The 25548-nt window shown below is 40.4% G+C and overlaps 1 protein-coding gene across 2 annotated transcripts in view; it reads left to right on the plus strand.

Moving 5' to 3' along the window:
• Window positions 1–25548, plus strand: part of VPS50 (VPS50 subunit of EARP/GARPII complex) — a 108951-nt gene that overhangs the window by 23687 nt on the left and 59716 nt on the right. Inside the window, exons 10-20 of one of the 2 annotated variants that reach the window (XM_066627426.1) lie at window positions 816–858; window positions 1053–1151; window positions 2373–2513; window positions 5214–5346; window positions 6643–6731; window positions 8383–8477; window positions 9019–9117; window positions 12705–12795; window positions 14433–14609; window positions 18542–18660; window positions 22785–22891. In XM_066627426.1, coding sequence (XP_066483523.1) covers window positions 816–858; window positions 1053–1151; window positions 2373–2513; window positions 5214–5346; window positions 6643–6731; window positions 8383–8477; window positions 9019–9117; window positions 12705–12795; window positions 14433–14609; window positions 18542–18660; window positions 22785–22891 — 1193 coding nt within the window. The remainder of the gene's footprint in view (window positions 1–815; window positions 859–1052; window positions 1152–2372; window positions 2514–5213; window positions 5347–6642; window positions 6732–8382; window positions 8478–9018; window positions 9118–12704; window positions 12796–14432; window positions 14610–18541; window positions 18661–22784; window positions 22892–25548) is intronic. The other variant, XM_066627427.1, reaches the window with a different exon arrangement.

Genomic DNA, 25548 nt, shown 5'->3' on the forward strand with positions numbered 1-25548 from the left:
GAATTAGGGTTGTGTTAATGGGGTTGGATCCAAAGAGACCTTTTGTGTGTAGAAAAAGTGTTTTTGAAAGGAAAAAGCCCAGCAGCTCATACTTTTGCTTGCTCCAGAACCTGTGCAATTCTGTTAGCAGTGCAGCACCTACTGCAAATGTAACATTGGACAATGAAGATCTTGAGTAACCGTTTTCAACTTTTTTTTTTTTTTTTGGCTATTGCTCTATCAGCAATTGTTACAATGTCTTCCCAGTTGCTATCTGAAGCTTGTGCAAAAATAAGTAGAGTATCTTCTAGTTTTTCATGGCAATGTGAAACTGGCCATGGAGGAAGTTGCAGTCAAACAATACCTTAGCTTTTTGTGGAGCTCGATCTTTATAATTTGGAAAAAGTACACAATCTCACCATTAAATTGTCATTTTCTAGAATTCTAAGAGGACCTTGGTGATTGCCATTACCATGGGGAGGATCATGTAGCTCATGGAATACTTAACTACCCACTCCTGTTCTCAAATGTGGACACCTTTACATAATTAATGATCTTTTATGTACTGATAATTTATGTAATGGTCTACATAAATTACTATGTTCCTACTTTAAGGGATAGTGATAATCAGTGCCTTTCAGAGATACTTTTCTCTTCAGGGTTGATAATGGTGTTTCTTGCACAAAATGTATGACACTCAGTCTTGGAAGAAGAAGCCTGAAAAGGATCTGCCAAATTAAAGTGATGTGATATAACATTCTTCTGTTCTGAAACACTTGTATCACTTGTTGGCTTTGTTTTAGACATTGTCTAATGTTGGACTTTATTATTTGCAGTGAATTGAATTCAAAACTGCAAGACACTTTGGAGCAAATTGAAGTAAGTATTCAAGTGTCTTGATTTTTACTGAAAGGGAACACTGTGTGTCTCAACCCTGTGTGGCTTCAGCCATTTGGTTAATTATGTGGCATTTAGCTTCATTGTGGAAAACTCTCAACATGAATTATAGTTTTTATTGTGTGCAACTAACACATTATTCCTTTTTACTGAATGTTCATGTTTTAACTTTGCAGGAACAGTTAGATGTAGCACTTTCCAAAATCTGCAAGAACTTTGATATCAACCATTATACCAAGGTGCAGCAGGCTTACAGATTATTAGGAAAAACACAGGTTGGCATGCTTTTTCTTAACAACACTTCTTGATATGGCCTTACTTTTATGATTCTTTTGGATTTCTCCATCCCCTGCTTTTCCTCAAAGGCTAAGTGTTATGGTCACAACATAAATAACCCAAGTATGTAAATTAGGGTTGCACTGAAATGCTTCCCCTGACTTTGCCACTCTTTTTGCATGCTGTGATGTTGCAGGAGGGAGGGGACATTTTTGGCAATATTGGGGATGATGGTACAAAAGGGATCAAAGTGTGCTGAGAACTTACCGGTGGTAATTACACTTGGGGCTCCCATCAACTGGCAGTTTAATTTGTTCATTCCGGATTTCTGACTGAGAGCAGGAAGCATTGCCTTTGTTTGATTGACTTTTTATGATGATATGATGTTGTAATGCTTTTTTCAATTAGGAAAAATATTGAGCGTTGCAGTGTGGGACACCATTTGGACACCTGAACTATTGTTACTATTAATCTCTCTGATTGCAATCCCTTTACTTTTGGCCCATAGAAACCACTGGGAGGCATGAAGTTGTTATAAGAACATAAGAACAGCCCCACTGGATCAGGCCATAGGCCCATCTAGTCCAGCTTCCTGTATCTCACAGCAGCCCACCAAATGCCCCAGGGAGCACACCAGATAACAAGAGACCTCATCCTGGTGCCCTCCCTTGCATCTGGCATTCTGACATAGCCCATTTCTAAAATCCGGAGGTTGCGCATACACATCATGGCTTGTAACCCGTAATGGATTTTTCCTCCAGAAACTTGTCCAATCCCTTTTTAAAGGCATCCAGGCCAGATGCCAGACATTGATAACAATGTTATCAAGTTGTACTGGAGCAAATTAATGGATGCACTGGTAAACCTTTGGGGTGGGAACATCCATTTCATTGTTGACACCAATGACCTCAGCAGCACTTGTTAGGAACCAAAAAAGTTAGATACTGACTGTTGGCTGGGCTTCAGATAAGAATCTTTTTCCAGATGCCAGAGGTTGAACTTGGGACATTCTGCATGCAAAGCCTATGCTCTGCCACTGAGCTACAGTTGCTCCCCTTCCCTTTTTCTCTTCTATGGGAGAAAATAAAACTGCAGTGTGCCTGAACCTTCTACTGAATGAGCAGGTTCGCAGTACTGGAAATGCAGTGTGATCAAAGAACAGGGTTCAAAAAGGGGCTTTTAAAAATATGATTCACTCTTGGTTATTTTCTTTTCTCCAGACAGCGATGGACCAACTGCACATGCACTTTACTCAGGCCATTCACAACACTGTATTCCAAGTTGTTCTTGGTTATGTAGAGCTGTGTGCAGGCAACTCGGACACCAAGTTTCAAAAACTTCAGTACAAGGACCTCTGCATGGTACATAGTTGTCATATGATTGCAGAAATATTGTGTATTGCAAATGTTATTTTATCTACCTATGACCTTTGAAAAGAGATTTTTTTAAAAAATACCACCCACCCCCCGCCTATTAACCACCCTGGAGAGACACCTCATAATGTCTCTGAAGTATAGGTAGAGTCTGTTTATCCGCAGATTTTATATCTGCAGATCTGGCTCAATGCGGGCCAACCAGACCCACGTTGAACCAGGCTTAGTTCCACCTGAACCTTCTGAACACAACCAGAGCTGTGTTCTGGTCGCCTCTGGAGGGCTTCCTGAGGCCCGCAGAGGCAAACATGCATCCTCCCATGGCCTCTGCAGGCTTCAAAATGCCTCATAAAAAAAAAAGTGACTGCCAGTTTCCCTTGGCAAGCTGAAAGTCTTGTTTTTCAGGGTTCAAGGCTGATGCACATGCGTGGCCTCTGTGGGCTTCAGAAAGCTCTCCGGAGTTGTCTGGAGCTCAGCTCCGATCGCCTTCAGAGGCTTTAACGCAGTCTCCAGCGATTAGAACAACTATTTTTGGATTGTGCTGAGGCAAGCAACCCCCTCTCTTAGCCCTGGCATGTTGAAGAATGCAGAGCGGAAGTGATTAAACGCTTCTGTGTTGCATTCTGGGAAATAGCTGTTCTAATCCTCTGAGATGGCCTTCCTGCTGTTCTGCCATCCTGCAATGGTAAGAAAAGCTGTTTTTAAACTGCTATTTGGCAGGGCCCTTCTCATCCACAGTGGTCATCCATGTTAAGTCAAATCTGTGGATGGGACAACTGCAGATGAGAAGTGCGACTGTACTGAATCTTTATGTCAATTTTGTACTTAAAGAACTGTTAAACTCTTCTTGAATGTCTTTAGAATCTTCTGCCACTCAAAAATATAAAATTAACTAATTAGTCTAACCAGGAGTGTCCAAACTTTTTGTCAGGAGGGCCACATCATCTCTCTGACACTGTGTTGGGGGCAAGAATTACCGTAGATACTTGCCTATAGTATGTGAAATTTTTGCCAAGTAATCAAGCTCAAATTATCGCTTCGCCTTATCTCCAGGTCAATCAGAGGGCAAAGCCTTTCAACTCTGAAAAGTTTCATTTCTCAAGCGGCAGACAAGCGCCAAGTTTCTCAAGCAGCAGGCAGGCACAGCTCCTTAGAAGCAATTTGTTAACCTTTTATTCTCCTTCCTTCTGCTGCAGCCTGGTTCTGCTTTGCAAATGCTTGCAAAGCAGGTCTGTTTTTTGAAACACCAGGATGGGAATCCTCCTTTCCATTTGAAGCAGGCTACAATTCAATGCACCCTTACTTAAGAATAACACCCACGGAAAGCAGTGGGTCTACTTCTGAGTAAGAAGGGTTGCAAATATATGCAGCTGCATCTCTCTGCTGTGAATTGAATTGCACACTCCCAGTTATGTGTTATGGGTTGTATGCGATACGTAGAGCTTCTGGCTTAACACACCAAACACCTTAAAGGTGGATTTGATTCATGGTTCTCCTGCAGTGGTTCCCAACCTTTTTCACTTGCATATCCCTTGGCAGCCCATTTCCATAAACTGTACCCTTCATATTAGCAAAATGTTTGTAATTAATAATACAAGCCCTCATCTCCTCTATATGAAAGCTCAGACTTCATGTATTTATCACAGTGTGTTCTTTTTTTATCTGTTTGAAGAACAGAAGACTCTGCTTTTGCACTGTTTTGCACCAGAAGTGTGCTGAGAAATTCTGGGTGATTGATCGCTGTCCATATTATATTTCAGCTTTTTACTGTGCTGGTTTTCAATCACTGGTTCATACATGAATTGATGACCAAAAGCTAGCTATTGGTGGGGCTTTCACAGCCAACTAGCTACCTCTCTTCCTGCCTTGCTGGTCCTTACAAGGCATTCCTGTCTTGCAAGGCTTTCTGGAGCATGACCTGCCTTTTTCTACCATTATTCCATTCTTTTTCAAGTACCCCTAAAGGTCCTGTTGAGTGTCCCTGGGAGTACATGAATACCAGGTTGGGAACCACTGTTTTATTGGTATGTTGTTTACAGTGCACTTACTCTGATAGTGCTTACAAAAAGGTGGTGAGGACCAGAATTTAAAAAGAATAAAAATATATCTTATGATCTTTTACTATGTTTTTAATAAATTAGAGACTACAGTTCTTAGGTAACAATTAGTGGTGGGTTATTTTTTAGGATCTGGCCTCAGGTAAAATCAAACAAAACTATAGTCAGACACCCGCCTAAGTTTAACCCCTGTCTTATCAGAGGGTCACAGAAAATTCCATGATTGTTGGCTCAAAACCTGCCCTTGACTTATCTGTCGGGTCGACTTAAAGGCGAGTGTCTGCGGTGACTTGCATTTCGAAATAAATTTACATAGATGAATATATTAGAGATGGAACTTATATGAATGAATGAAGGTCTTGCAATAGCTCAATTGCAATCAGCTCAATAGCTGATCGAAAGAGAGAGTTTGGGAAGGGAAAAGAGGATGATTTCCCTTCCTCTGAACCGACTCTTCTACCAGTGACATCTGTTTGTATGTGTCGTACTCTACAGGAGCATTATGTGTATCATATTATTTTTTAATTTTTCTTCAATCTTCTTTGTTCTTATGATTGTTGTATGTTTTGTATTTGGCACAAGGTTTAGACTGATAAGCAAAATAAAATTTCAAATTTTGTGTATTCTGCAGCACATTACATCTGACAGCTACATTCCCTGTCTTGCTGACCTCTGCAAAGCCCTCTGGGAGGTCATGCTCAGTTACTATCGAACCATGGAGTGGCATGAGAAATATGACCGTGATGAGTCCGTTTCATCTTCTGGTAGGTAATAGCTTTTGCTGTCTGAAAGCAGCATCTGAGTGCATTACACATTTCAAGTTTCAGTTTGGAAATATAAGAATGGCAATCAGAATATCTGGTCCATGTGCATAGCAGCCGGAGCCCTTCTATTGTCCCTGTGAGAAGGAGGGAGACTTGGAATAGGAAACCTATGTAAAATGATCATTCTGTTTTATTCTAAAAATGAAATAACATTCATTTTTATTGAAATGAAATGCTCATTTTGTTTTACTAACATTTCTTTTCATACTTATCTGCTCTTATCATTGGTGCTTCTCTGGGCAGACTATAATTTGAAGTGAGGAAGGACTGGCGAAGTTAAGCTGCTCAACAGTCTGGCTTTTTTTTCAGCTCCAAACCATCTGCCTCAAGCTGCCTTTATAACTGCTACAGGGGTAGGATGGAAAATGTGGGTCTGTGCCTGTCCTCTCTGTCTTCCCTCTGTGGGTGAAAAATGTTACTTGGGGAAGGTGATTTTGAGAAACCAGAGGTAAAAGCAAAGCAAAACTGAAAGGTTTACTCAGTCTTCCTGGGTTGATTTTTGGTTTAAGAAAAAGAAGAGCGGCGGAAAAAGCCGTGGAACTCCCTGGGCCTTGCTGTTTGAGTCTAAGTAACTTCTTAAACCAGCGATAGTTAAGCATCTCTCTGCAAAGCCTGGTGCTCTGTCTTCTAATCTACATCTTTCTGATTAATTTACCAAGAAGTTATGTTTGTTCTGTTTTTTCCCTCTCTGCAGAGGAAGGTAACCTGCACATATCACCAATTTATCTATTTGCATTACTTGGTTCAGCCTTTTAAACTGGTTAGTGTTTGATATGACTGAGTGTTGTTATGAGTTTAAAATAATTAGAGTTACGGAGCTTATTTTTAAGCCATTTCTGCCCAACTGTTGCATATATGCAATAGGGATCAAATGTGTACACCTGTGGGCTGGGCAAAAATGGGTTTTAATATGATTCTTAGGAGAAGTTGTTAATGACCAAGGCAAAAGGGATGAAACCAATGAGAACATGATTAAACATCTGTAGGTTTATTTTGTTAGTAATATAACTTTTGTCTAGTAGTGAGGGTCTGGACTTTTCCAGTTTATTGTTTGTTTTGTTTCCTGGGTTTTTTTTTTTCATTTTCCAAGATAGTATATGATATTTAAATATTTGACTAGCTGGTTTTTTTTTTGTTTGCATCACTGTGCAAAAGCCAATAAACACTGAGGTTTTATTAGTGTTAAGTAACTGGAGTGAGCTGGAAGTTTGAATGAAATATACTTTCACCTTTCAGATGGAAGCAACATGGGTGCAGAGGAGTCCAATTTTGACCGTGGTTATGTAAAGAAGAAATTAGAACATGGACTGTCAAGAATATGGCAGGTTTGTTTTGAGTAGGCAAATTGCTTTCTCCATCACCTACCAAATACTCACCTTAGTATGCATTTGTTGTTTAAAAAAATGATTTCAAGATGGCTTCATTTTTGTGTGTAATTTCATGTTCGTCAAATACAGTTTAAAAAACATGAAAGCTGAAAAGGCTTTTATCTAAATGGACAGTAGATAAAACATTTCTTGAAATATACAAGTTGTTGTGTCTAAGTTTATACGTTTTATACCATTTTTACATGAGTTTAGTGTTTAGATGACAAATTTCAATGCGTGGCATTCCCAGTTTCCCTTAAGCTGGAATAAGAAATTTTTGTTCTGGGGGAAAAAAGCGTGGATGGCATTCATTGTATTTTGGATTATTTTGTTTTGTTGTAAGCAACCTTGAAGTCTCTTTGGAGATCTGTAATAGGATATAAAATCCCAATAAAAGGATTTGGGGAAGGATACATATTTCAGTTAATGTGTCTGTTGGAGGAACCACCTTCTGCCCTTCCCACCCTGAAACTCCCCTGAAACAACCCCTCCCCACCCATGACATGCCCCAGCTGCCAACTTATTGGGGCCTGCCAACCAGATCTTTGTGGCAGTGGGTGTGTGGAGCTGTCAATGCTTTGCATTGGTGGTGCTAAATGGCCCGACAATGTTATGATGTTTGTGCTGTCACTAGGCCTTTTGTGATAGCAAAACCGAAGTTCCACTTTGTAGATGGCTTATAGGATTGGGGCCATGATTCTCATGAAATCAAAGTGGCTGAATCTTGCCTATATGGTTAGGTTTTGACATTTTCAAATGTGTTCTTGTGCATTTTTCACACTGGTTATTTATGTATGCATTACAACAAAACAAGTTTAATTTGCATGGATTTCACACTTTAAATGGTGAGCTATTGATTAGAACAGTAACTTTCACAGCTGTAATGTAAGGTGAATCAAGTGTTGAAAATAGGTCTAGTGCAAGGCAGTACATATTATTTTCTGTTGTTACATAGTGCTTGAAATAAGAAACTGTATGGCAGCCTATGATTGCCACTCTATGGACACTTTCCTGGGAGAAAGCCCTAATGAACAATGGGACTTACTTCTGAAGACACTTGTAGGATTTTACTGTGTGTCTAGTATAAGCAGAAGGGATTTCAAATCGTAGTCTTAATGGGATTTCTGGTGCGATTTGCAATCCATACTGTGGCTTCAGTAAGAACTTAGAATATGCAACTTCCCAAATCTGAATTATTTGGTTTGCCAAATAAAGCATAGTGAGTTGTATCCAAAGATTATCAGTCATGATTAAATCCCATTGAAATTAATGGGACTTAAACTAGTTGTGACTGATTCGTCATGATTAATCTCCTTTGGATATAATCCAAATGCCACAATATAGATATGGAATCAATGAAATGTAGACTGGTGTATGTGGAGATAGTGGGTTTTTCATAACTTAAAAATAATCAAACACCTTCGGTCCATCCTCCAAATGCGTTGTATTTAATGTATTTAAATCTAAGACTGAATTCTTCAAAATCTTTCAAAAGGTTCTTCAAAAGCTTTTTGCTGCTTCCCAGTACAAATGCAATCTTGATGAGCAAATGTTGTATGCATGAAGTAGTTAGCCTGTCATTTTTAAATATAATTTTTCTATTTTATAGGATGTCCAGCTGAAAGTGAAGACCTATTTGCTGGGAACAGATATGTCTAACTTCAAATATGATGACTTCATCTTTGTGCTGGATATTATCAGCAGGTATTTTCAGGGAGAACTCAGTCTGCTGAGTTGACAGAGTAGAAGTTAGCACAGCAGTTTTCAAACACTCAGGGAGAGTTTGAGCTGCTCTAAGTTCTTGCGGGGGTGGGGGGAGGCAGCAGTGCGAACCCCAGGATCGTGCCACTCAGGGGGGCTGCAGGGGCTTGGATCCACTCACCCGAGCCTCCTGCAGCCTCCTGGGGGTTCGGGGAGCCATGCGCGACCTTCTACAGGGCTCCCCGCAGCTTCAGAAGTGAAAGTGGAGTGATCATGTTCCACTTCCGCTTAGCGGAATCCATGGGGGGGAGGTCTGGCAATGGAATCTCTATGGATAAGGATGCACCACCTGTACCAATGGGCTTACATGGGCTTCTATTTCAGCATAGTTAACTTGAAATCTTTGAGGTGTGGCACTATTAAGGCACCAATGCATGAAAGGTGGGCAATTGTAGCTGATGCCATAGTGTGTCGCCAACAATTTTTGACTTTTGACATGTGGCAGTGAATATATACAGTAATCAGAAAATCAATTTGCTTATAGGCTCATGCAAGTTGGGGAGGAATTTTGTGGCAGCAAATCTGAGGTTTTGCAAGAATCAATTCGAAAACAAAGTGTTAATTATTTCAAGAATTATCACAGGTAAGACTCACTCGATTGCTTATCAATTGCTCGGATAATTTTCCTTTTCATGGTTTAAAATATTGGGCAGCATCTGCAGTTTTTTGACTTCAGGGGAAGGAAACTGTGGATAGTATCCCATGAATAACCCACTTTATTTTATAAAATGAAGACTTGCTATACAAACTTACTCTGATAAAAAGTTAAATTTCTTAGGAAAAATTGTGCTCACAAAAGATGTAATTTACTTCAACAGAAAAAACAATTATGGGGGGAGGTTTGAATGCAATGAAAAGGTTTAACAAATTGCAGTCACAGTGGTAATTTTGCAAATCTTTTGAGTTGCATAAAACATCAAAGAAAAGGATTAGGAACACTGGAAAAATGTTTTCTCTTTTGTTTCCCTTTTGTTAATATGTGAATAAGTGAAGTTGCCTTATATTAAGTCAAGCCATTGATCTTTCAATGTAGGTCTTTCCATTCAGATCAGTAATTTCCAACCCTTTTCATCTCATGGCACACTGTCAAGGCATTAAAATTGTCAAGGCACACCTTCAGTTTTTGACAACTGAGACCTTGCTGCTACTATGGGGACTCATGTGCCCCAATGGCCCTACTAATAGTTACCCTCCCCCAAACTCCTGCGGCACACCTGTGGACCATTTGCGGCACACCAATGTGCTTCAGCACACTGGTTGAAAATAGATGATCTAGATCTTTCAGTCTAGATCAGTATTGGCTTGCAATGACTCTCCAAGATTTAGACTGATCTTACCCAGTCTTACCTGGAAATGTTAGAGATGGAATCAGGGACCTTCTGCATGCAGAGCATGTGCTCTACTACTAAACTGTACAGCCCCAACTCTGTTTGTGCTCTTTTTATATACAGTAATTTTTGCAGATTTGAGACAAGAAGTATACCTATTGCGAGTTGCTAGACTGAGGCATACTCAGCCCTAGGCTTACTGAGCCCTATTCTTTTGACTAATCTAAACAAGTAGTTCTTGATAGTGATTGTTGCATTTTGACATTGAGCTCGTCTATAAAGATTCAATTTGTTAATGTTGCCAGCAAAACCTTTGAAGATGTCAAGGTCCCTGTCATGTTGTAAATATACCGTTCACATATTAAACCATGAATCACCTGAAGCTTTTAGGTGGTTAGGCTTTCCATTGTAGGCATATACAGCTCTTGCTTTCCATTGTATGCTTAATTAAGAAATGCTTTTGGAGATGCATTAGTACATAAAACCTATCCAGCTGGGAATTGTTCAGGGAGCCTAGTATTTCAGTCGTTCAACTTGACATGTGTGGAGAAGTGTGATATAGTTATAGTGATACAAGCAATTGACTGTAACCTTGAAACAACATCTGGAGCATTGGTTTATAACTTGAGATGTTAATTGAAGCATTTTGTCAGAAAGTATAATTCAGAAGCAATTTTATTGGGAGGTACAGCTTATTTTTTTGTGAGTAGGTAATTAACAAGCTTGTTTGTCAAGAGCTTATGTGAGTAAAAGTGACTCAGGTGCCCAGAAAGAACTGATGAATTTGCATTTACAGTTTCAAGACCAGATTATAGCTGCTTCCTGGAAGTAGACTGTACTGAATACCAAGATGAGTTAGGATGCAAGTTTTGCTTTCTTTATTTCTTTACTTGATACGTTTATGTAACACCTTTCTGTCCAAGCACTCAACACAATTTTTGTTTTAAAAAAAAAAAAAAACTTGAAACATAAGAGACATGATACAAAAGGAATGGGAAGAGGAAAACAGGCAAGTCAAGGTCAGCTCTTTCGTACTATTATATAACGTGGTTATGTAGTGACCAGGTGCAATGGTCGCTAATGGAGGTAGTTCTGAGAGTAACCCAACAACAGTTGGTTCTAGCCAAGCTGATGGAGGGGGCCTCCCTGTGTGTCCTCCCTCAGTTGCAGGCAGGTGGAATACAGGCTGATGGGAGTAGTTCAGGGATGGGATAGGTAATGGTTGATCCAAATTTAGTTTAGAGTTTGCAGGTACTGTTTCACTTGCCTTGCAACAGCTTCTTGCTTGGAACTCTTTCCTAGGGATGCTGGACAAATTCCTAGTTGCACACTGCAGTATAAAAGTGGAGCACAGACTCCTGCAGTGTGGACCTGCCCATGAAAGCAAATTGTCAAAGAGAGGTCTTTTTTTTTTTTTGCCTCAGGGCTACTTAATAGATCTTCTTTTCTTCTTGCCTTGCCTTGTCTGCCTTCAGGAAGATTGAATCACATAAACATTTTCTCCATCTTTCCCCTTCAAACCTACAAACCTACTAAGATGTTGAATATCCATAGTTGTTTTATTGTTGTCTGCTTAAAACCCTTAGATATCAGCAGTATTGCACTTGCTGATCAATGAATGGTTTCCAAAGGTTCCTTAGGGGAAGTGGTGACTGAGACTTGTGATCACATCACATACTTTGAAAATGATGTTCCCAAATCTGTTTTTTAATCATTAGATTAAAAACTAAATTAAGAATGTCACTTTTTTAGTACAGAACACTCTTTGCAGTGTGCTAATAGTAATGATTGTATTTGTGACTTGTTGTATGGTTGTACTTCTGCAATGTTTCATACACTGATTGGAATGTACTCATGGTTAAGTTTCTTATTCAGAGTGACAGCTATGGTTTTTAAAAGCCTCAGTGTACCCTTGCAGCAAACATTTCATTGCTGCCAATTTTTTTTCCCCATTTCCCTTTCATTCTTGGCTGAACTATTTAGAAAGGTTTTCAAAGGTAGGGCTTCTGGCAACTCAACAGCATGGACACGTTATATTTAATGTTAAATACCAGAATACAGGGAACTCTGTAAGGTAGAGAATGCAGCTGACAATACGTAAGTCACCATTGCAACTGATGGCATTGAACAAGTTGGGAGGAGCTCACAAAAAAATTAATTTAATTTTGTCCCTCCTTTCACTCTTCCCAAAACCTCATTCCCCAAACTTTGGCCTGAAAGTTCTTGGGGAAGAACTTTAGGGCTGAAGCTCATTCATTCAGGACAATACAGTTGTCTTTCCAAGCAGTGAGGAGAATTTTACCACCTCCTGCTTTTCCAGGTCTCAGAATTTTCTTTGCAATGTATCTGGGTGCTATGAATTCTGGTGAAGCAGCAGCATGACATCGTAGTAAGCTGTGAAATAACGATTGTGACCCATTTCTGGTTTTGCAGTTGCAAACCAGAAGTGGTTTGTGATTGTTAGTTTTACATTCTCTGCATGTTGGGGAGCCCTGCGGAGACTGGCGCGGGGCTCACTGCACTCCTGGAAGGCTGCTGTTGAGTGAGTGTAGTCAACTGTGGTGTGGCTGTGGTGAGTGTAGTCAAGCCCCTGTGTTCCTCCAAAGCGATGCTGTCCTGGCGATTGCATCTCTGACTCCCCCCTCCCCCCCTTAAGGGGGAAGAGGCCAAACTGTCGCAACACCCCAGTTTGAGAACCACTGCTGTAGGGGAAAGTATTAAAGAGGGATCCACAACTAGATTTCATCATGTATTTTCCATATGCGTATGTTCTTGATTTTGTTCTTTAATATTAGAGCAACAGTTCGTGTGTTTCTTCCTAATGCCTAATTGTTTGTTTCAGAACCCGTCTTGAAGAACTTCGAATGTTCTTGGAGAATGAGACATGGGAGCTTTGCCCTGTTAAAGCAAGCTTCAGCATATTGCAACTTCATGTAAGTCCCACCATGTTAAAGGCAAGGATGGGTAGATTCTGGGCTTATATAGGTGAGGTTATGTTGGTCAAAAGGTCACCCTCACTTCCATGGCATGTGTCTATGACTGTAATGTGAAAATGATGCCAAGAATATCCTAAAGGTTTTGCTATCTTGGATTTTTATGCTGCACATTAGTCTCTACTGGATTTTGTTCGGATTTAAAATAAATCATGTATATACAATGCAACAAAAAATAGAAATTTATTTTTATTTTTATATGAAAATGCATGCCAGGTATTTGCTATGGTTATCTTAGAGGTAGCTGTTATGGTTATGATAGATATAGAGGTAATTGTTCAAAAGACCTGATAGTGCAATTTTCCCCCCTTTCTTCCTTATGGTATAATTCTAGGGTTAGGTTTGACTGAATCCAGTCTATTAACTTGAAGACAATGGTTTTGTGCTGCCTGTGTGTTGATATTTAGGTTTTCACTTTAAGCAAGTGTTTACATCATGCATCAGTCTGAATATCAGAAAGCAAGGTAGCATATAGCTAATGCAGTTCTAATCCTTCTTCCTTTCTGTTGCATTAAAACTACAGTGGGAGAGGCACAGCGGTTTTTCCCCATTGCATATTCACTGAATGTGTGGGGAGTATGAGTGATTTCTAGTTCCATTTTGAGTTTTCTTTTGGAGAATCCTTGAACCCATGTCATAAGATGCATCCATGGATGCATGTAAGTTCCTTGGGTTCTAGGTCAGCAGACATATTGCCAAACCATCGTGAGGTTCAGTCCACATATAAGCAGCTCTCATGCAGTTCTGCTAATGTATGGATTGGCTGGTGAGATAAGATCTTGAGTAAAATTAGCCCTACCCAATACTCAGGTAGAGTGTCCCTATTCTCTTCATCCATGTAGAAGCATTGATTTTTCCGGTGTTTTTATGGTCAGTAACTTATCAATTTATATTACCTTTGTGGGGTCTAAAAACATTCAAAATAGGACCAAGAAAAGGTCTTATATTTGGCTATATTGTTTAACTAAGAATATTTATGCTATTACCAATGCGTACAGTGATGATGAAACCCTAGAAACATAGGAAGTTGGCTTTCACTAAATCAGATCATTGGTCCAGTATTGTCTGCACAAACTGGCAGTGGCTGTCCACAATTACAGGTAAGGGTCTTTTTCAGTCCTACCTGGGATTGAACCAATATGGGACAAATCAGTCAGTCAGAAACACTTTTGATCACTTTTGAAAAGTTTGTCATTTGAAATTTTCTGTTCAGTGGGACAACTTCTGATATAGAGGTTTTTATATTAACGTATTTTCAACAGCTGCAAAAACGGAGGTGTTCTTTTTCTCAGTTATTCACAATACTTCAGTAATTAAACCTAATTTGTGGAAAGACTCAGGTTTCCAAAAATGAGAGATGCATTTTGTCTGAGGTAATTGGACAAATGAGTTGACATTACACCAGCTTCAAATTAACCTGAAAGTGAGTGGTCTAAAAGGTAACATTTACACATCAAGCTTTGTTAGCCGAAAGGCTAACATCACAGCAGTTGTCCAGATGCTGCTCTTTTAATTATATGGATCAATATTTGAACTGCACAGCAGAGTTTACAATTGTCTTCTATTTATATTAATAGGAGTTTAAGTTCATGGCACAGTCACGCTCCCCTTCTGTATCACCCAGCAAACAGCCCAGTTCAGAAATAGAAAGAACTGAAACTCTGTTTGAGCAGTACTGTAATGGTGGAAACCCTTTTGAAATCCAAGCCAACAACAAGGATGATGAGACTGAAGATGTACTGGCTTCTAATGGGGTATGAAAACATTATTTCTAAAGGCTTAGTGAATGTGTTATACAGTATTTTTTAATAACGAGCTAATTTTTTTAAAGGGGGAATTGCAGAATGCAGCTTTTTTTCTACCATTCCATGCTAGTTCTCAAACCATCCAACTAGGATACCTTTCTTTTGTTTTAAGAACTGATGCTAAGCTTCATGCAGCAAGCTAATCTGTTTGCTGTGACCTGGATCAATACTTTTCACCTGTCAAATGTTCCTGAAAGCTTTGTAAGCCATGCACCACTTAGGAAAGAGGCACAAAAAAAAAGTTTGTCACACGGCAGTTAAGTCCAAATTGCTTAATCTGAAGTCCTGGCGGTCCTTCAGAGAACCCTCACTTCTTGCCTTACCTTGGCACAACTATGGGACTCATCAGCACCCATTTTTATGAGTCCAAAGCAGTAGTGTGGGGTGAGGTAGGATAGGATCCTTCCAAGATCAAGACACACCAGTTGCAATTAACCAAAGGTTAGGTTTGTTAACAAAACATGCGCAACACAGATTTAATGAAAGAGAAAGACCAACATTTTATTGGTTTTATAACTCTTGCCCTTGTTAATATACTGGGCAGACAGGTTATAACTTACAAGCTGCAGAGGATCCAAAATAAGAGACTGTAGTTCAATCAGGAATCAACCCTCTCTTTCAACCAAGAGAGTTGCCAATGATGTAGCACAGTGTTTCTCAACTAGTGGTACAGGTACAACCAGTGGTACTTGGAGTTGTGTCTGGTGGTACTTGTAGGACCCCTGGACACCTGCTACCTGGCAGCGACACCAGGAACGTGACATAATAAACAGTGGTAGGAGGCTTGGCTTGGTGGGCAGAGCTCCAAAGCATACTTTTCTGTGCTTGAAAAAGTCCTCCTGTCTACCCTGAATCTCTTACTGGTGCTTGTTGTGTTGCATCTGGCCTCCCAACCCAGAAGTAACTGGCAATTATGTCATCGCCAGTTGCTTCTAGTGGTACTTGGAATAGATGGACCATGTGAAATGTTCAGAAACATGTTCAGAAATGTTTCAGAAATGTTCAGAAAAATGTTCAGAAAATGTTGAGAAACACTGATGTAGCATACAGGGAGCATAGCCAGTTTAGACCAGCTGACAACCACTGCTTCAGCTTTGACTGTATCTTTTGAAGAATATATAAATTTTAGGCTATAGGGCGGGGTGAAACAAATATCCACCAATCGTAACACCAGGCTGTGCTGTAGGTGGGACAGTGAACATTGCAGATCTATTTGTCTTTAGATTTTGTTTATAAACCTGTACTGTACTTGAGAAATTGTACTCATACTTGCTAGAAAGCCTATGTATTTTAAAATAATTGTAACCCACTTTTCTATCCATTAGCATCTACCAGGTGGTTTAACATCAGTATACATGTTGTGCCTTGTTAACCACTGATTTGACTCACCACTGATACCAGGGTCCACCTTTAAATGCCTTGTAACAAGGGAACAAGTGCCAAAATCGCATTTCTTACCTTCACACTGTTATACCATACTGGTTGCAAGCACCTCGGGGTTAAAAATAACTTTAAAGTCCCACTTCCAGGTTTCTTGGTCCTCCATTGTTGCCCTAAAATGCTTTGGTGTAGGTAGTACACCATGATTGGTGTACTACACCAATCATGGTGTACTACATGGTGGTGTACTACACCATGATAGGTACTACATGGTGGATCATGTAGTGGATCATGTACCTACCATGATAGGTACTACACCATGATACTACACAAAGATGATTACGGGGCTGGGGCACCTTCCTTATGAGGAAAGGCTACGACGTTTGGGCCTCTTCAGCCTAGAAAAGAGACGCTTGAGGGGGGATATGATTGAGACATACAAAATTATGCAGGGGGTGGACAGAGTGGATAGGGAGATGCTCTTTACACTCTCACATAATACCAGAACCAGGGGACATCCACTACAATTGAGTGTTGGGCGGGTTAGGACAGACAAAAGAAAATATTTCTTTACTCAGCGTGTGGTCGGTCTGTGGAACTCCTTGCCACAGGATGTGGTGCTGGCGTCTAGCCTAGACGCCTTTAAAAGGGGATTGGACAAGTTTCTGGAGGAAAAATCCATTATGGGGTACAAGCCATGATGTGTATGCGCAACCTCCTGATTTTAGGAATGGGTTAAGTCAGAATGCCAGATGTAGGGGAGGGCACCAGGATGAGGTCTCTTGTTATCTGGTGTGCTCCCTGGGGCATTTGGTGGGCTGCTGTGAGATACAGGAAGCTGGACTAGATGGGCCTATGGCCTGATCCAGTGGGGCTGTTCTTATGTTCTTATGTACTATACTGAATTCAGCCACTAGATGGGGTGAATAATGGAATCTAATGGAATACAATAATTTTATTCCATTAGATTCTAATATTCACCCCATCTAGTGGCTGAATGCAGTATATCATCTATACCATCACATTCTGGGGTGACAATGGACATGCAAGAAACCTGGAAGTGAGTCTTGAAAGCTATTTTTCTTAGTGATTTGGTACCCACTGATTTTTTTTTTTAATCCTTTGATGATTCCAGAACGGAATCCCAATGGATAACGAGGCACAACCTGTAAAGTCTAATAAAATAACAATGAAATTTCAGTGGAAATTTATGATTTTATATACCATTGTCTGTCTTTTTGTCTAATTAAAACATCAAAGAATCTTGATGTGTTTAAAACAGAAGCCAGTTTGTAGTGGCATAAGTTCTAATGTGCCTAAGCCCACTTTTGTCAGATGAAGTGGAAAATGTATACACTTTACACCAGAATAAATGTAATATATACATCACACCAAAAGTTGTAGCTAATTGGATAACTGACCCTTCATCAAGCAAAAAACACCCAAATTTGTGGCTGATCATTATCTGGGGTTGCTTTTCTATTGCTTCTGTTCTTTGACAGTATTGAAATAGTTATTAGAACCAACCACTAGGAGGTGCAATGATCACATCTACTAGCAATTGGCTGTGGTTTTTCACTAAATGGTGTTAGCAATAGGGTTTTTCTGTAACCTTGTTTTGGATTGTCTATGGCAATGCTGAATTGTGTTCTGTTTATTATGAAGACTAACATAAGAGGCCTTGTAAGGGTCACTGTGTTGCCTCATTTTTGTTAATGCTTGCAGGGGTTCAGCAGTCTGCATTAGTGACTCCTTCATGTGGCTTGGAAAGGAATTAGTGCTGGGTAGTTTTTGGCTTCTCTGTATCACTTGCAATACAGAACATTCTGTGAGGAAGAAATCAGAACACTGGGAAAAAATGAGTTATGTACATGTTTTTCTTAAACTTGATTGGATGGTAGTTAGATGTGCTGACAAAAACACATTTCATTAATCTTTGGTGTGGCATTAGTTTCTGTGAAAGCACTTGCTAGTATTGTAAATTATAGTGGTGTAATTTATTACCATTTAACTGTAACTTGTATTTAGATCAAAGTTTCAATTACATGGTTTCTCTTCTGATAGCTATGGCTGATAGAGACTCAGCATAAAATATTCTGAAAACAAAAAACCATTAATTAGAAGTTGGTTATTTTGCTTAAATGTGTGGCCTGTTCCGGTTCCTGTAGCTCATGGTGGGTAACAAAGAGGTAAAAGACATTTTGCTTAAGCATCTTTTAATCAATGTATTTGTTCACATTCAAACAATGTGATGCTAATTAGTCTAGAAATTTTTGTTATTAAGAAATCTGTAACACTGTAGGTCTGTGTGTGGGTGTGAAACACCTGTCTCCTGAGCAAGTTATCTATCTCTCACTAGAAGAGGTATGGAAGGAACACAACCTCACGTCCAACAACATTGCTCAGTGTATGGAATTAGGATCTATGCACCACTGAAGCATTTTATGTGTGTTCTGAGTTTCTGTGCAGGAACTGAAAGGTCTTTCAATTAATTTTGATAGTATGAATCGGACGAGCAGGAAAAGAGTGCCTATCAAGAGTATGACAGCGACAGTGACGTTCCGGAAGAGCTGAAAAGAGACTATGTTGATGAGCAGACTGGTGATGCCCCTGTGAAAAGGTTCTTTGAACTTGTGCTTTGCATTTTAATGAGGATTTGTTTTTCATGACAGGTTTAGCAACAAATGTTTACTGTCAACTTCTCCTTATAGAAGCTCAAAATGAGTGCAGAGCAGCCATTTACAGAGTGTTTTTATTTAGGGAACCCTTTCTGCTTGGATTTGTCTGTTGAAGATACTGCTGCCATCCCCAGCTTAGCCAAACATGTCTGCTGTGAAAGTGCTGCACAGTGCTGCAGATTCTGTGGCAGTTCATGATTCTCTCTCTCTCTCTTTTCCAAGTTGAAGACTGGCCAGGTCAACTGAGTCTTGCCCTCATGCTGTGTGACTTGAGCATGCACCCTGAAAAGCATCAAACAAGCTCCTAGAAGAGTTTTTTATAGGAATGATCATGCTATCTTTCAGGAAGACTTGCCTGCAATCACCAGTTTTCTCATAAGTGATAGGTTTTGCAGGAAAATCAGCCTCCAAAGTTGATGGAAGGTGCATAACTCAGCAATGATAGAAAGTCATGGATGTGTCACAATGAGCGCTGGAAAAAAGGAACACTTTTATAAACAGAGAATCGGGTTTACAGCTTCCTGCTCCATGCCATGTGTTCCCTCGTAGAAATCAAGGACAGCTTTGCTTAGGCACCTTGATGCTAGAAATTCTTACATGGAGACAATGAAATGCTGCAACTTACTTCTAAAATTAATTCATTTATCATTTCCAACACTCGGTCTAAAGACTTTAAATCCCTTTTATTAATTAGCAAAAATGAAATTAAGTTTGACTTAATTACCCCAGAGAAATTTATTCTTTTTGCATAAGACAGATGAATAGTTGTGGAGGCACAAGAAACAAGTTCTGTTCACACCAGTAGGGTCTAAGAGTTGCTTTTTATCTTCTGACAGAGAAACAAAATGTAACCTCCTCTCTTCCTCCCCCCCCCCCCGGCTCACATGGGTTCTACACCCAGCTGAAGCCTCAACACACTATTGATTAACCAATATCCAGCTCAAGCAGAAATGTTATGCTTTAGCTCAGCCATTTTTAACCACTATGCCATGACACACTAATGTGCTGCAGATGGTATACAGGTGTGCCATGGGAGCTTGGGGAGGATAATTTGTTAGTATGGTTACTGGAGGATACAAGCCCCTGCTGTAAGCACAGTGTGTCTTGTTGGTTTTCCAAAAACTGATGGTGTGCCTTGACAATTTTAGTGCCTTGTCAGTGTGCCATGATGAAAAAGGTTGAAAATCGCTGCTTTAGCTAGCTATCAGTTGATAGCCTTTCTGTGTGCCTTTGCCATTCAGTCTCAGTACATGGAAATTAACAAAGCTGCACTCCTATGCAATCTTAGCAGTTACTGTGATGAGACATATTGTAAAAGCTAATGGGTTGCATTCATGTAGTCATTGCTAAGTGCAAGTTAGTTGTAACTAACTTCAGTCCCATGAATTTCAGTAGGGCTTAGTTGTGACTTTTTTTTTTTTTACTATAAATCCAAACATGTTTGATATGTTGGGCCCGAGCTGTTAGGGCCTAATGCAGCACTCCCCAAGCTTACGCACCTTGTGATTCATGCTGCACTGCAGATGCAGAGCATGGCTTCCAGAAGTAACTGACAGTGACGTCACCTCCAGTTATTTCCAGGTTGGAGATGATGGAGCGACCATGAAAACCACATTAGGAAGTTCATTACAGACAGGCCATTCTGGCACTGAAAACCTAAAGAACAGAGCCCTGGCTATTGTGCTGAGCCTCTGCTCCTGTCTGACTCCACATAGTAGTCTCACTGCTGGGTGGCAAGCATCCTGTGCTGTCCCTATATGTTCGCCATGCCACCCCTGGGAGCTGCGCCTCACAGTATGGGAACCTCTAAGCTAATGGGTCAAAAGCAATACCTTGAATTGTGTCTGAAAATCACTGATGAAGCTGTTTTCAAATACAGTAGAACCTCTTTAAGTTGACCACCCAAGGGACTGGAGGAAATTGGTCAACATAGGGAAGTGGTCAACATACAGAAAAAAAGGCATTTAAATATTATCATGTTTAGCTCCCAGGACAACAAATGCAAGGCCAAGTTATTAATTCAATTGGATTTTTAAAAAGTTTTATTGCAAATATCAATGAGAATTGATCCTCTTGTGATGCTTACTATTTAAGCAGAGACAGAGACAGAGAATAAACAGCCCACTATCAGTGTTTAAAAAAAAAACCCTGAAAATTCATAAGCTTAAAAAAAATTCTAAGTTAAAAAAAACAAAAACTTGGTTTCATAGCAGGCAGGCAGACCAATGCTATCCCTTGCCAGCCCAAAGCATGTAGCATGTTACATGGCCCCAAAAGCTAAAAAACAAACACTTTTTTTACTTAGACTGCCTGGCCTCCACTGGGTCTCCTCAGATTCCCTAAATGCCAGAAGGTGTTTGATATGGTCCCTCACTAAAAGCTGTTGAGAAAACTCCACAGTCAGGGAATAAGAGGACACGTCCTCTCATGGATTGGGAACTGGTTGAGGACCAGGAAACTGAGAGTGGGTGTCAGTGGGCAATTGACAAAAAAAGTGGAGAGAGGTGGAAAGTGGACTGCCTCAAGGATCTGTCCTGGGACTGGTGCTTTTCAACATCTTCATAAATGACGTGGAAACAGGGATAAGCAGGGAGGTGGACAAGTTTGTGGATGACACTAAACCTTTCTGAGTGGTGAAGACCAGAAGGGATTGTGAAGTGCTCCAGAAGGATCTCTCCAAACCAGGAGAATAGGCAGCAAAATAGCAGTTGTGTTTCAATATAAGTGTAAAGTAATGCACTGGTGATGGGAACCAAAGTGAAAGGACAGTAGCTTCACTATGCACAAGCAACCTCATGTCCCTCACAACTTGGTACATGTCCAGGTACAATCGGCAGCCGGCAGAGGACTGTTGGCTATGTGCAGTGTGCCCACCTATAAAAACCCTTTCGCACACGCACTAGCAGGCATAGGAGAGGGATTGTCGCATGGCTTCTTGCTTTTCCAAGATGGGACAAACCAGACAAAACACAGGCCCACAGTATTGCGTTCAGTGGGCAACTTATGGAGGGTAAATTAATACTCTGTGCAATGGTTGAAGTGGTCAAGATACAACTTACAAAGGTGGTCAATATAGAGAGGTTGGTCTTCCATAGTGTATATGCATTGTCTGTCCATACGGTGAAAATTAGGTCAACTTAAGGAGGTGGTCAATATAGAGAGGTGGTCAACTTTTGGAGGTTCTACTGTATTTTTTAAGTAAATTGTTAGTGGCAGATTGTCATGGTTGCAGCAGGGGGCAGGTTACACATTCATTGTTCCTGTGCAAGGAACAGTCCCTTCAGGTGTTAGACAAGGTTGTTTTGCAAAGCAGTCAGTCACTTCTGGCTTAAGGCACCCAAAAAGCAGTGAGCACATTTATATATATTTCTGTCCTGCTGTCGATACAGAAGGTTCCCTAAGGCAACTAACAGAAACTAATAGCATATCATTACATGAGGCTTGCTTCTTTCCTCCTTCCTCTTTCCAACTCATAATACTGCTTTGTATTAGCAAGTCCTCCCCCTAAACCTGCAGTTTGCCTTGATCACTGTGGCTGTTGCCATTGCCTTTTGCCCTTTATAGCACCCCGATTGCTGGTAATTCAGTGACCCAATACCTGACGGTGTGGTCTCTTCCCACCTCCACCCCAGAGACTTCAGGTGTTTACACTTTCCAAAGGCAGAGAGGGAGGGAGCAGGTGCAACTTTTCACATCCGGGCTTAACGTGTCTTTGACTTTGTCACAGTCCCTGAAAGAGCCTAGAGTCCAGTGTCTTGAAAACTGAACTGAGGCTGGCATCCTATACATGCTTAACTGGGAGTAAGTCCTTTCTAAGTAGGCATGTACGGAAGTGCACTCTTAGGTTGAAAACCACAGGAACATTAGTTTACTTTCGTTTATTTGCTTTGCTGGCATAATCAAAACATTAAAAAACATGTATTAATTTAGCTATCTACTGTGTTCACTACTTTTCTCAAAACTATATATAAATATTCTTAATAATAATAAAAGGAACATTACTTTTTCCTCTAATCCTATTTGATGTAGCATTTCTCCTATACATTTACATCTATTTTCAACCTAGTGTTTCTCGAGAAACCCTACGGAGCAGGAAGCGATCTGATTATTGCCTCAGCAAAGTGAATGCACCCATTTTAACCAACACTACACTTAATGTAATAAGACTTGTTGGTAAGTGAAACCATTCTCTTGGCTTACTTTTTTATGCATACTGTGTACTGTATATTTTAGGTTACCTGGATTTTCAAGCATGTAAAGTTCTTTATGGCAGGAACCTCATATTTTTCTTGTTTAGGTTGTTTTGAAAATAATTATTAATTATTATTAACAGTATTTATATACCGCTTTTCAACTAAAAGTTCACAAAGCGGTTTACAGAGAAAAATCAAATAACTAAATGGCTCCCTGTCCCAAAAGGGCTCACAATCTAAAAATAATCTTTCTTTTCTTTTTCTTTTTTTTGGTGCTAGTATTAGAGTTTCATCAAATTCAGTGTTACATATAAGTTTTTGGCAAACTGTATTCGCATCATAGGAGAAGTCTGTATCCCACAGCAGAATAACTGAAAATCAGTTTCCCAATATTCATTGAAAGAGGTTATGATCAAATGGATATGAACTGTGGGTATATTTCTTGTTCAGCCATGGGTTAGGCTGTCTCTTCTGAGTTTCTGTCCCGCTTATAAAACACTAACAAAAGTGCTTTTGCAAAAATGAACAAGTTTACGTACTTGGCAAATTAAAAGTACAATGTAAAAAACTATTGCAGTGTTTCTCAAACTGTGGGTCGGGGACCCACTAGGTGGGTTGTGAGCCCATTTCAAGCAGATCCCTATTCATTTAAATATTTTATTTTTAATATATTAGATTTGATGCTACCATGGGATGTGACTGCATTTGGGGAAATGTTACAGACCTGTACTTTGAACAAGCTACTATGTATATTACAATGTGAGTCAATGGGACTTACTCCTGGGTAAGTGTGGGTAGGATTGTAACCTAGGATTGTTAAAAATTTTCCTGCTAGAAGATGCCACTTCTGGTCATGACATCACTCCTGGTGGGTCCTGACAGATTCTCATTCTAAAAAGATTCTCACTAAATGTGTGAGACCCACTGAACTACTGTATTCAGTGTTCCTGGTGCTGTTCACAGACATCTTCGGTGGCTACAAATAAGAAAATAACGACAAGTATTCCCTCTGCATTTGTGTATCCCGTACCCGCAGTTTCAGTTACCTGCGGGTCAAAAAACTCTCCCATTGCTTGAGTTACTTGTGTTTGCAGCCTTCGTTTTGCTGTTCCTGGGTCTTGCTGACCTTTTTGCTGACTGCAAAATGGAGACAGGAAGCACTCATAGGCATGCACAGGAAGTGAGGCAGGGGACTGAAAAGAACATGATGCTAATCTCTTTGAACTCTATGACAAGCCTCACGTTCTTTTCATCCCTCTGCATTGCTGCCTATGAATGTTTCTTGTTTCCATTTTGCAGTCAGCAAAGAGCCAGCGAGACAGGAAGACTGCAATCACAAGCATGATGGGTGCATGTGATGGGGGGATTTTTGGATGTTTTCCTAAGGTTCCTTTTATCCATGGTTTCTGTATCCGCGGGGGGCAGGTGGGTGGATAACTACACCTGTAGTTAAAATAAATGAGGCCCTGGCTTCTTTGCTGTTGTACAGATGGAACCTCCGTATCTGTGGTATGGTTTAACTTCCAGATACCTTGCGGATATGGAACCTGTGGATAATGAGATCTGCAGGGGGATCCCTTAGAGGATCTTCAGATGCGATCCGAAGTGCCTTCCCAGAGGTTTTACAAAAAACTGGATGTGTGTTTCAGAAGCTGTGTGCGACCTACACGTGCCTCAGAACACTTCCTGGACATGACTGGAAGGCATTCTGGTCTTGTCCAGACAGTTCAGTGATGCCCTCCAGCCACTGGTTCAGAACTTGCAGTAAGTCAAATCCAGTGTTCTGATCCCGTAGATGAGGACGACCCACTGTACAGCAGTTTTCGACCACTGTGCTGCGGCACATTAGCACCATGTGCCAGTCGCACCATGTGCTTTATCAGTGGTCAAAAAACTGATGATGTGCCTTAACAGTTTTAGCACCTTATCAGTATGCTGCGAGATGAAAAGTTGCTGGGCTAGTAACTAAACAGGAAGCACGCACCTTGCTGTGTCACTGCTTTAGAATCACTGGGTTGTATCCAAAGAACTGCAAGCAGAAGAGAAATATCTGCCAGCACCATTTGGCAGACACTTGTGCAAGAGCTTGCATAAGAGTTCACATAGTGCTGTTGCAGGTAGGCCTTATAGCAGTTTTCAGGATTCTGCTTGTGCAAGAGATTTCAGAAATCCTTGTGCAAGCAGAACATTTTTGAATTTAGTTTTCTCAAGCAGCATTCTTGTGAAATGTTTAAGGCATCCCTTCTGTGAAGAGGAGATGTCTTCTGCATGTGGAAGAGCACCTTTGAATCCAACCCTGTGAATTAGAAGCGTCATTGATAATAGTTAATGAACAGGCCCTGATCCAAATGGTGACACAGTGGGCTAAGCATGTATAGCAGGGCTTCTACCCTTCTGTAGAACCTGGACTCCTAGCTGTAAACCAATTCCCCCTCAACCATCAGGGAACTTGAGACGTAGGAACACCCACAAGGAGCTGTTGCCAGTGGTGGGGGGAGGGGAAGCCCCAGGGCAACATGCAAACTTTGGGATGTACCTGGAATGGTCTTTAGATTGTGCCCCTAATATTTTAAGAGCAGTAATCACGTGTCCACATGAAATGGTTTGATTAATGCTCTCTATTTAGTGTTGCCTGAG

Source organism: Tiliqua scincoides, chromosome 5 (assembly GCF_035046505.1).
Source record: "Tiliqua scincoides isolate rTilSci1 chromosome 5, rTilSci1.hap2, whole genome shotgun sequence".
In the NCBI taxonomy this organism is placed as follows: Eukaryota; Metazoa; Chordata; class Lepidosauria; order Squamata; family Scincidae; genus Tiliqua; species Tiliqua scincoides.